The following is a 12,338-nucleotide window of genomic DNA, read 5'->3' as shown; positions in this document are numbered from 1 at the left end:
ATTGGAATTGTGCCTCTCTTTCTTTACAGCTGAGGTCAATGGCTGTTGATGATTACCGGGAGCAATATAGTCATCAACCGAGGCCAATACAAGGAAGCACAGCAGGCGGTGCTGGATGAGCAACATCCCTGACGCTCTGCTAACCTTCCTCACTCTGCTTTTATACAGACATGGAGGACAACTATATTGGCCAGTGGGGATAATCACAGCCACCTCTGTCTCTGAGCTGAATGACACTCTGGAATGGCTGCAGTCATCTCCAGCAGAAGAGTTTATGGCCCTAACCTACTGCACAGTGGGTCTTTTCTTCTGGCTCTGCTGTATATCCATTTTGATGTATAATATACATTCCCATGTGAAGAATCTGCACCGTATAGCAGTGAAAAATAACACATGATGATGAGAGGCTATAAATCCCATGTCAGAACAATCAGAAACCCTGATGGCTTTGGACCTGATGTGTTTTCAAAGCTGTGACTGTGTACCTGCCGATGGATGAAGACGACGGAGCCGAGGAGACGCCAGGTTCCTCCCTGCCGGTCCACGTGGAGCATTCGCAGGATCTGCAGGAAGCGAATCCCTCTGGAAAATAACAAAAGTATTTACATGCCGACATTGTATTTAGAACAAATGCATGTATGTATGTATGTACACACACATTATGAGGCCAAACGTTTGTGGACACCCAAATGTGATCGTTTAACATCTCATTCCAAATCCATGGGCATTAACAACCCAATCTCACGGGACGGCGTATAAATAGCACGACATTACAGGGACCTTCTGCGTTTCATGAGGACGCATTTTAGGCTTTTCGTGTGTCATTTGTACACCACACAACAAAACTACAGCAACATCTGAAACTAAACAAACACTCACTTAGGTTTAGGCAACAAAACCACTACATTTGGTTTAGGAAAAATGTCGTTGTTGGGCTTAAAATAACAATGTAAACTAAGTAAAATATGTACAGAAACATAACAAAAATAGGAAAAACACGTCACAAATGTCACCAACGTTAGTAACGTAACTTGCAAAACAAAACCCTGGTCTCCTGGTTGAAAGTTGTGTGTTTGTTGGACCCATCCACCTCCCCTCACGCCCGCCATAAGCCGTCTTTCTCATTTATTATTGTACATCACCAGCTCTGAGTGTATATTTACGCAGATGTGTTTACATTGTAGTCAGTTCAGACTACATGGCGTACAAATGACATGCCAAAAGCAGGAACGGTGTTCTTATTACACGCTAAATGACTTGCCAATTATCGTGTCACTCATACGCCTTTGCGTTCAACCCGGCTGGCATGAATCTGCTGCTGTAATCTCCAATCTTCTAGAAAAGCTTCCCACATGAAGTCTTGCTCCAGGATTTGTTCTATTAGTGAGGTCACAGTTGGCCAATTCATCCCAAAAGTGTTGGATGCGGTTGAGGTCGGGGCCCTGTTTAAGTCAGGCAAACTGGGAAAACCATTTCTTTATGGTACCTTGCATTGTGCAGTGGGGCATTATCATGTTGAAATAGATAAGAGCCTTCCTCAAATTGTTGCCACAAAGTTAGAAGAACACTATTGTCTAAAACAATGGTTCCCAACCTGCGCCAAAGATCACAGGGGGTGCTCCAGGATTAGTCTGCTCTGAGGTTGTCCAAAATTACATTTGCACATGTATAACTAAAATTGTAATAACACACTTCCTGGTTGATTTCTACAAAAGTGTTTTTTGCTACTTAGTAGAACACATTGTGTTTAAATCCATTATTTCTGCACAGTTGCAGATAAAGATCAGGCTCCACTTATATCATTAGTAGTATATTATTAGTAGACTCCAGTGGTGGCTGTGAAGTATTGTTTCAGACTTGTGTTATCTGAACATTTCCAATAACTCCAGAGCATTGTTAAGTCCAAAAGTCAACATTTATTGAACAAAGATAGATGTAATCAATTCCAAAATTCCCAAAACATGTATTTTCAACCGAAATATTCTGCTTCAATACACATTTGTTGGTGTTTAGCCATTTAAAAACAACATTTTCACTGTGGTCAAATCCTGTTTGCTCTCCCGGTCATTGCACACAGAGGGAGGCACTGACGAGTTCTATTCATTAAAGAAAGTTGATTTATTTAAAAATGACCAACTAAATTATTACACTGAATCACTTTACTCAAATTGAGGGTATTGCTTTTAGGATTTGTAATTTCTTTTAGGGTGATGACATCAGAAAAATATAAGGAAGAAGGGGGATACAAGTACACTACATGCTCTAGTGTTAAGATTTTTCTTGAATGGAACTATGTAGCCTAATCCAAACAATAAAAAAAATCCCCCCAGACCAGAAGTACACAAAGTGTCCACATACTTTTGGCCACATCGTTTCCACCTGCACATCCACTGTCTCTTACCTTACAGCAGAGGTGGCAAACACCTGTCCTTTGGAGCCCACTGACAGCACAACTATTGAGGCAACAACTACAATCAGATCTGTATTGATAGAGAATGAAGGGCTGTAAGTATATATATATATATATGGCATGAGCATGCAGATGTTCAATATACAATGGTTCAACATAACAAGAGCAAGCGATGTCCTTCATGTGAGGCTTGGAAAAGTCAAAGAATAAAGTCGATAGAAAGTCGTCTATTCATTACAAAATGATTCTATAAATCAGTTGAGGTGAGAAGGGGTTACAAATAATATTAATGCTAATATTCATTGCTGCATATTTAAAAAATCCACCTGGAGGTTTCAATTTGAAGAGTAAAAAGGTAGAGAAAGATATTGCAGTGACAGTTTTAATTTCATGCTGAATTTGTCTGAGGTATCTCCTTTTGGGATGAAGCTCAGGATATATTACAGATATTGTTTAAATACTGTGTGTGGGTAGGGAGCGACATGTCTGTTTGTGTGCATGCGTATAGATATACAGTGGAGGAAATAAGTATTTGATCCCTTGCCGATTTTTAAAGTTTGCCCACTTACAAAGAAAAGAACGGTCTATAATTTTAATGGTAGGTTTATTTTAACAGTGAGAGACAGAATATAAAAAAAAAATCCAGAAAATCACATCATATAAAAGTTATAAATTGATTTGTATTTGATTGTGGGAAATAAGTATTTGATCCCCTAGCAACCAGCAAGAATTCTGGCCCCCACAGACCGGTTAGATTAGTCCTCTTGCTTTAAGATAAGTACTCTGAATCTCAACTCGTGACCTGTATAAAAGACAACTGTCTCAACTCATTACCTGTATAAAAGACACCTGTCCACAATCACATTCCAACCTCTCCACCATGGGCAAGACCAAAGGGCTGTCTAAGGACGTCAGGGACAAGATTGTAGACCTGCACAAGACTGGAATGGGCTACAAGACCATCAGCTAGCAGCTTGGTGAGAAGGAGACAACTGTTGGTGCCATTATTCGGAAATGGAAGGAACACAAAATGACCATCAATCGCCCTCGGTCTGGGGCTCCACGCAAGATCTCGTCTAGTGGGGTATCGATGATCATGAGAAAGGTGAGGGATCAGCCCAGAACTACACGGGAGGAACTTCTTAATGATCGCAAGACAGCTGGGACCACAATCACCAAGATAACCATTGGTAACACACTACGCCGTAAAGGTTTAAGATCCTGCAGCGCCCGCAAGGTCCCCCTGCTCAAGAAGGCACATGTACAGGCCCGTCTGTTAGCCAATGAACACCTCAATGATTCAGAGAAGGCTTGGGAGAAGGTGATGTGGTCAGATGAGACCAAAATCGAGCTCTTTGGCATCAACTCGACTCGCTGTGTTTGGAGGAAGAGAAATGCTGACTATAACCCCAAGAACACCATCCCCACCGTCAAGCATGGAGGTGGAAACATTATGTTTTGGGGGTGTTTCTATGCTACGGGGACAGGACGACTTCACCGCATCGAAGGGAGGATGGACGGGGCCATGTACCGTGAAATGTTGGGCGACAACCTCCTTCCCTCAGCCAGGACACTGAAAATGGGTCGTGGATGGATCTTCCAGCACGACAATGACCCAAAACATACGGCCAAGGCAACAAAGGAGTGGCTCAAGAAGAAGCACATTAAGGTCATGGAGTGACCTAGCCAGTCTCCGGACCTAAATTCCATAGAAAATCTGTGGAGGGAGCTGAAGCTTCGAGTTGCCAAGCGACAGCCTCGAAACCTTAAGGATTTGGAGATGATCTGCAAAGAGGAGTGGACCAAAATCCCTCCTGAGATGTGTGCAAACCTGGTGACCAACTACAAGAAACGTCTGACCTCTGTGCTTGCCAACAACGTTTCTCCACCAAGTACTGAGTCATCTTTTGCTAGGGGATCAAATACTTATTTCAAACAATCAAATGCAAATCAATTTATAACTTTTATATGATGTGATTTTCTGGATTTTTTTTAAATATTCTGTCTCTCACTGTTAAAATAAACCTACCATTAAAATTATGGACCATTCTTTTCTTTGTAAGTGGGAAAACTTACAAAATCGGCAAGGGATCAAATACTTATTTCCTCCACTGTACGTGTGTGTATGGGGGTTGTGTTCCCACCTATAATAGATATTGGCTTCCTGGCAAAGCGCAGTCGGCCACAGATGCCAACATATTTACTGCGGCAGCCGGCTGACCAGAGGCGAACAAAATATTCCACGCCGAAGAACACCACAAGGACGATCTCCTGTCAAAGAAATGAAGGAAACACAGCAGACAAATGAGAGAGAAGGACAGGTGGGAGGAAAAAAACAAAACACATCAGATGTTGTTGCAGGTTATTCAGTGCAACAACACCTGAACAGCTGCTCAGACTTCAAAAAGCCGTGCTTTAAAACAGATACTGTTGAATTATAGATGCGACGGGTTGCACAACTGTTCTCTCAACTTCCTCTTATTTGTTAAGTGCAGCTTCTCACACAAACCTGTCACAGTAATTCATTACGGTTTATTGATTCTCAATCAGCAGCTGCACCATTTGTCATTGTTTAATTTGTACCACACCATTGATTCATTCTTTACTTCCGCTGCTACGTGTACTCGGACCTGATAGATGAAAAAAGTGATTTTGTAACCTTGACAGATAGTTGGTAACACTTAATTGTAAAGTTCCACAAATGTCATGGTAATCAGGTGATAGTTAGCAAGTGATCTATTTTAAATTACTTTGGAATTACTGCCAAATGACTCCAATATTTACCACAACATGTTATGGAAAATTACTTTATTATAATCATTATTAAATAATTATATTCCATTATTTCCCAACAACTGGTAATTTATTTAATACATTTCCAGGAAAAAAAATACAAAGTTAATCGATATGCTTTATTTCCCTGTCTGCTGATAAATAGATAATAATTAGCAAATAACTTCTTTGACATTTCTTAAAATCTCCCTGAATCATTACATACATTTTGAGGCAAATATTGGACTAATTTGGCAGCAATTCCAAAGAAATTTCAAATAGGTTACTTGCTAATTATCACCTAATAACCATATCATTTGCGGACCTGTAAAATGAAGTGTTACCAAATACTTTCATAATATTTAGCTATATTTTGTTAATTTTTGTTAATTTAATAGATAGAAACCTCTCTCATATTGGTACAGAAAATATGAAGCTACTGCCAGCAGCGAGTCAGCTTGGCTTAGCATAGAGACAGCTAGCCTGGCTCTGTCCAAAGATAGCAACCAGCAGCTCTAAAGCTCACTAATTTAGTCATATCTTATTTGTTTAAAAAACTGTGTTTTGTGGTTGACTATATTTTGGCCGGGCGCAATAATTACTTCCTGGAGTCTCTGCTGATTGCCTGGCAACCTCGCAGTCACGACAAGACTCCAGGACACAGGGCCGGCTACAGCCCTTCTGGTGCCCGAGGCAAAATTTGGATTTGGAGCCCCATTTGGAGCTATATGTTTTTATGTGTTTTTATTTAAGCTATGTGTTGTTATGTGTTGTTATGAAGCTATGTGTTGCTATGAAGATATGTGTTGTTATGTGTTTTTATTTAAGCTATGTGTTGTTATGCATTGTTATGAAGCTATGTGTTTCTATGAAGATATGTGTTGTTATGTGTTTTTATTTAAGCTATGTGTTGTTATGCATTGTTATGAAGCTATGTGTTGCTATGAAGATATGTGTTGTTATGTGTTTTTATTGAAGTTATTTGTTGCTTTTATTGAAAAATGCACAATTGTTATGAACAGTTCAGCTTAGCTGCCCCATTATTAGTTTTGCTGGGCAGATAAAAAAGTTTGAAAACGAGAGTTACAGGGGTGAAAAGTGTATATCTTTCTTTCTTTATTTATTCATTTGTTACCTCAATGCAGGAAACAGGGAAGGGCACTCACCTGCATTTTTTTTTTTATTAATTTATCTTTTTTAGAGGGCGACCGGTATCCCACCAAAGGTGGTGCACTAGGTGACCGCCTGTGGCCTATGCCTTAAGCTGGCCCTGCCAGGAAATAATCACACAAACAGCCCCCAATAAAACCACAGCATGTCATTTTTTCTTTCCACTTTCTGTCGGCCTACTGATTGTTAATTAGTGACTTATAAAGATGCTGACAAACTGATTTTGTCACATTTACAGAGCCATGACAGAGTCATGCTAAGTCTATAAACAGATTCTGCATTGGAGTGGTATTGACCAATCACATTTGAGCAGGCTTTGGTTGACTAGAGGTAAACAGTCCGTGTGGAACGCAAAAGAGGCGGAAGCGAGTTGGCCGATATGTAGTCTGAACCAGCTATAGTCTGACGATGATTTAGCTTTTTATTGGTTTAAAATTAGCTTGCAAACTAGCAACTTGTGAAACAATCTGGTTGTACATGTCATTTCTCAACTTCAACTGCAGTCTTGCATTTTGATCAATTTGCTAATCGAACTGCCAACAATGAGCAGAGCACGGAAAAGGAAGTCTTGGCCCGATATCCGCCCGGAAATATATAGCCACATGGCCCCAGAGGCTTATCCGTCCTCAAACCGATAGCCGATTCCGAGATTGAAGCCATGCTAACTATTACCCCCTGTTTCCCGTCTTTCTGCTAAGCTAAGCTAGCTGCTGTCAGTATTCACATTTACCATACCACATCTGGATTACTTCCTCCTATTCTTCTCTTTCTTATACTCATTATTTTTTTATTTGCATGACAATAACTGGAACAAGCCACAGCATGTGTCCAATGCCAGACATGAAGTTAGAGCTTCTCAATTAAAGCCGCTCCATTTCAATTCCTCCAGTGCTCCTCGAGGACAAATGGATTAAAAAAATCAATTACGGCACACAATTACACCAACACGTGGAAATTAATGAACTATGTGTGAATGAGAATGCAATTACCTCCACACGTCTCTTAATCATTGACAAGCATTTGGAAATGAAGCTGTCTGAGAGAGACTCAATGCCCTTTCAGAGATTTTAATGGTGACATGATCAGTTTGCAGGGAGGAACAAACTGGGGGATTCAAGCAGAAGATGTGTTTCATGTTGTACAGCAGGAGACGTTTCCAGTTTGGAATTATTGGAGGTGTTTTTCTTCATCAGAGCCAAAGATTAAAAAACGTCAGTGAATATAAAATAGCATGTCTTGTAAAACAAAAATTGGATTAATAAAATGTTAAATTGTGTTCTTGGAAGCGAATGTGTAAAATGTTGTATTTCGTAATTTATTCATAGAGGATTTCTACTTCAAGGTTGAAAAACAAATGATCTATCCAAAAAAAAAAATACATTAACAAACAGGATGGGAGCAGAAACAGGCATAGAGGAGAATCAAAACAGGTGTTTTCTGTTGAACTAGACACATTCTGAACTTGGAAAGTTGACTTTTAAGTCCACTTGCTCGCTTGTCCCAGAGCTTTTGACTGTATAACACACATTTTGTCAGTTGTCATCAAACTGTAGATGTTGGCTTAAAATTTGAGCTTGACCTTGGAAACAGAAGACTGTGTGATATGGTCGAAACTCCAGAACCAGAAAGAAGAGTTTAGACTGTATCGTAAACAGCTGTTTCCACAATCGAGAATGATCCGTCTAGCTCAACGTTTAAGCCAACGTGGAACAGAAACCCTTAAAAGTGCTCAGAATAATGAAAAGTTTAAGCACAGACAGCATGACAAGTGAGCAAATACCATCTGCCTGCTGATGTAGATCGTGTCCTTACGGGTCCACTTGGGTCTGACGAAATGAGACCCGACACAGGACCCAAGTGGGACCGGGTCCATCCCCTTAGACCTTCTCAAACTTGATAACAGAGACATTCTAAATGGGCCCCTTTGTATTTCCTGTTCCAATGGTTGTTGATGCAGTAGCTGACAGGAAGTAAACTTGGACCAAAGCTGTTGCCCTTGCAACGGAATGGCAATGAAACAATCTGTAGCCTGAAAAATGTTGGACATTAGACCGAACGCCCATTTGTCCGACAGCCCGTTATCCCCAAAACAAACTCCCATTGTTCCAAAGACCCATTGCTCCAAAAATACAAACTCTCCGTGCAACAACCAAAAGCACATTGCTAATTATTATGCAGAATTACGTCATCAGACCTTCCCGGTCATGATATTTTTTTCCTACCATGGCGAAGGCATGACCCGCCCTACTGTGCCTCTGGTTGGCTTACCCTGATATTCTTACCCTAAACCTAACTAATCTCACTTCTCATGCCTAAACCTAACCAATCCAACCAACGGAGGCAACGATTAATGAGAGGCAGATTGGCAGGTCATGCCTTCGCCAGTAGGAAAAAAAATTGGGAAGGTCCGACTTCGTCATTCTGCATAATAATTAGCCATGTGCCTCTGTTTGGTGCAGGAAAGTGTGTATTTTTGGAACAATGGGCCTTTGGAACAATGGTTGTTTGTTTTCGGGATAATAGGCTGTCAGACAAATGGGATTTCCGTCCGATGGGACATTTTTCAAACTACTTCATTGGGGTTTCGGAATAATGGGACGTCCGAACAATGGGCAGTCCCCGCTGCTAATCGGGTCAGGTAGGGTCTTGCTCTTGTGGCTAATACCTGAGTAAATCCAAATGGATCCAAGCGTCAGCTCTGATTACATGGTACTTCATAAATACTGCAGGACAAAATATTTTAGGAAATCAGTAGCCTTTGCAAAAGATGTCTTTTATGAAATGACAATTATTTTTAGAATTTGGTTCACAGACATTAAATTGGTTACAAGAGTATTATCCTCTGTATTTTTCGCCCTGTTGGCCACAGGTAATGTTGGTGCAGGAGGTGGAAATAAGACTTTTTCTATAAATTAGTCTTTTAAACAGAAAATTATTTTTGGAGCGAGCAGTTTGTACTTTATATTTGTTCTTTGGACATTGTTATTATAATGCTTCTCGCAGGTGTTCTCGCAACTCTATTAGGCACAGTTTGGGTTTACAGTGTACAGCTATATTACACCTTGTTAGAAATGAACTAATTAATTATGAATCATTATAAGTTTAGGACAAAGACCTATACTCTCATCAATCTACCTGTCCCTAAACCCTTTCTCTTCCATATCGGTTCTCACATCCATCACCCCTCAAATCCTTCCTCACCTCCTCCTCTCTCATTACAGGAGTCACAAGGGGGAAAATAAAACTAGGATACCTCACTTACTGTAGTCATTACCTCCATACTGAGTCTCACTCCACAACATCTTTCCACCTAAACACATCATCGATTCCCCATTCAACCCTCGGTTCATCCCCCTCATGCTCGACCACATGCTTGAAGTGGAAAAAAATAAGTGCCAGTACTCCTCTTCTTCACATGTCGGTGTGTGTATCTGCCGGTATCAGCAATCTCTTGTGACTTATTCCTATATACTCATTATCTCTTTAAGCATGTTATACTGTGTCAGTCATAATCAGCTGGTTTTACTGCTATTATTATACTTGGGCTATGCATCTCCTATAGTAGGTCTATACTGCTCAATAATATGGAACATTACAGTGTTAAGGTGGTGTGTTTAGTGTTGATGGTTAAAGTGCTTTCCCGTGTTATTTGTAGCCTATAGTCGGGTATCATTCAGGTCCCAGTCAGGATGCTCCTACATATTATGCAGCACATAAAAAGACACATTCTAATAAAAGATACTAGGAGATATTGGGTTTGGGGGTTTTGACTTAAAACTATGCAATTTTACATAATTCTGGACCACCAGGATTTCTTTTGCAGAATTAAATCAAATGTAGCAATACTTTAAAAAAAGTTGACTCTTATTTTTGGATCCCAAAAACAAACAAGACCTTTTGGGAATGTGGATCCTTTGGGCAAACTGCCAAGCATCTGGCCAAACACATGACTACAAACACTGTCAGCCAGCGCTCCCTCTCCAAGTAAAGAACAGAGTGGTCTCTGTTAACCTTGAGTGTGCAGGAAGAAAGCAACAAGACAAAGAAGATGCTTCTGGTGGGGGAGGAGAGAATGAAAGAGAGGCAGGGTCACAGCAAAGCTCTAAACTAGAAAGCCCAAAGTACAAAACAGTCCCTTTGGGACGGAGGACCGGAAAGATGAATGTTGGAGATTCTGGTAGGTTTAGTAGCACGGCAAATATTAATTATTCATTATCTGTGTTGAAGAGAGGAATAAGAAGATTAAATATCTTCAGGGCAAACTTTAAGTGGAAAAACATTTTGCCATAAAATGTAAACATATTTCACACTTTTCTTCATAATTACAGGTCTGACTACACACAAGCCTGAATTTCTATGAATCCAACAGTGAACCTGTAGGATTTGAGATTTGATGTGCTGGTTCATGAAACCCCATGACCATTTCATCCCATTATCCACAGGCCAAGGTGAACTTGTCACATGTGGCGCGCTCCGGGCCTCCTAAAAGAAAACCCTCAAGTCCTTTTTATCCTTTCTTAGGCTTTTCTTTTGTCTGAGCTTGAGTGACTCACCCATCACCCAAACAGTTCCTGTGCTCAGCAGCTGCTGTCTCGGGGTTAAGTTTATCCCATTTACTATTGACTTTAGAGGAGGAGTCTTTGCCCCCGGAGGCCAGCGGGACGCCCTGAAATTGTTTGCTAAAAAAAAAGGCCTATGTAGTCCAACCCAAATTGTCCCTAAATTGTTTTCTGTGAGGCAGCGGTGAGGTCAATCAACCCATGAAATTGCTTTTCAAACAACAGAATCTGAGATTTGATATTTGTTGTTTCTGCAACATCTTCACAATCATGGTGTTGGTTGTTGCAGCAACACCTTTGGAAGTACAGCGGAAACCGCTCATAGCGATCACGTCTGTTCGGGTCAAATTGATCACTATAGGCGGATGATTATTATAACCACATTTTTGCTGTTGTACTTCATTTCTCATGCAGATTACCATTTAATTGACATTTGTATATTTATTACATGAAGTTATGAAACGGACAGCTTTGCTATTTAGTGGTTCGCTGCCAATTCTTCTGCCTTTTCCTTCACTAAGGGTGAGGCATTGCAGTGTTTGGTATGTGCTCTGCAGCATAAGCGTGCATGCAGAATGACGCTCGTCGCTCGCTCGGAAGGAGAAGGGCGCTGGACTGCACGTTCTCTGCTGAACAGCAAAGTTTCACTTTGGGGGCATTACGTGACCAGGCTCTATCAAACCACTTGACGAGGACGGTTTCAATCACAGGTGCTTTCCCCATGCACATTTGTTTTTTATGCAGAGAAATTACTTTTACCATCACAATATCAATGTGCATGCAGCGCCAGCCTCAGGTATCCAGCTGGAAAGCAGACGGTCTGCGAGGCAAAGTATCAAGGGAGTAAAGTAAAAATCAAAACAAAATTCAACTAACGCTAGTCTAATATATTTTTTAAATGTTTTTCCATGTGTTGTCATGTATGAGAGGACCAAAAATGAATGCTGTAAGCGGACTACTCGATTACTATAAGGGAATTATCTAAACAGCAATTGTATCGGAACGATTCTGTCCCTGGCTTTTTGATCCATAGAAGCGGTTGATCACTGTAACCATCATCACTATAGGCGGTTTCCACTTTATACAAACTGTGATTCATTTAACATTTCTGTTTACTGTCAGATTTATCCGGTGCTTTATTAAACAAGGTTGTCCAACATCGGGCTGATTTCATACACTGTTTGTAGCTACGAAAAGTAAATGTATATCCCACAAAATCAATTTGTATGTAATCCTCGTAATCGTGAACAGATAGTGTAAAGAGTGACAAACGGCGTGTAGGGAGGAGGTCGGGATGGATGGGTGGGTCAAAAAACATCGGACTTTCGTCCAGGAGACTGGCATCCGGTATACTGGCATCCGGTATACTGTGTGAAACCAGACGTCAACGTTGATTTATTTGTCACTTAAGTAACGCCACTTCCGGA

General features: G+C 40.6%; 1 protein-coding gene across 3 annotated transcripts in view; it reads right to left on the bottom strand.

Annotated features, from left to right (window-relative positions):
- Nucleotides 1–12,338, bottom strand: part of kcnq1.1 (potassium voltage-gated channel, KQT-like subfamily, member 1.1) — a 68,374-nt gene that overhangs the window by 40,421 nt on the left and 15,615 nt on the right. For all 3 annotated transcript variants that reach the window (XR_012592234.1, XM_074622472.1, XM_074622482.1), the window contains exons 3-5: nucleotides 4,555–4,681; nucleotides 2,402–2,480; nucleotides 486–582 (exon numbers count right to left, since the gene is read on the bottom strand). Coding sequence is in view for 2 of the 3 variants with exons in the window: in XM_074622472.1 (XP_074478573.1) it covers nucleotides 486–582; nucleotides 2,402–2,480; nucleotides 4,555–4,681 (303 nt within the window). In the remaining variant the exon portion in view is untranslated. The remainder of the gene's footprint in view (nucleotides 1–485; nucleotides 583–2,401; nucleotides 2,481–4,554; nucleotides 4,682–12,338) is intronic.

Source organism: Sebastes fasciatus, chromosome 2 (genome assembly GCF_043250625.1).
Source record: "Sebastes fasciatus isolate fSebFas1 chromosome 2, fSebFas1.pri, whole genome shotgun sequence".
Classification (NCBI taxonomy): Eukaryota; Metazoa; Chordata; class Actinopteri; order Perciformes; family Sebastidae; genus Sebastes; species Sebastes fasciatus.
Note: the sequence above shows the minus strand (reverse complement) of the source record. Positions and strands in the feature narration are given on the sequence as shown.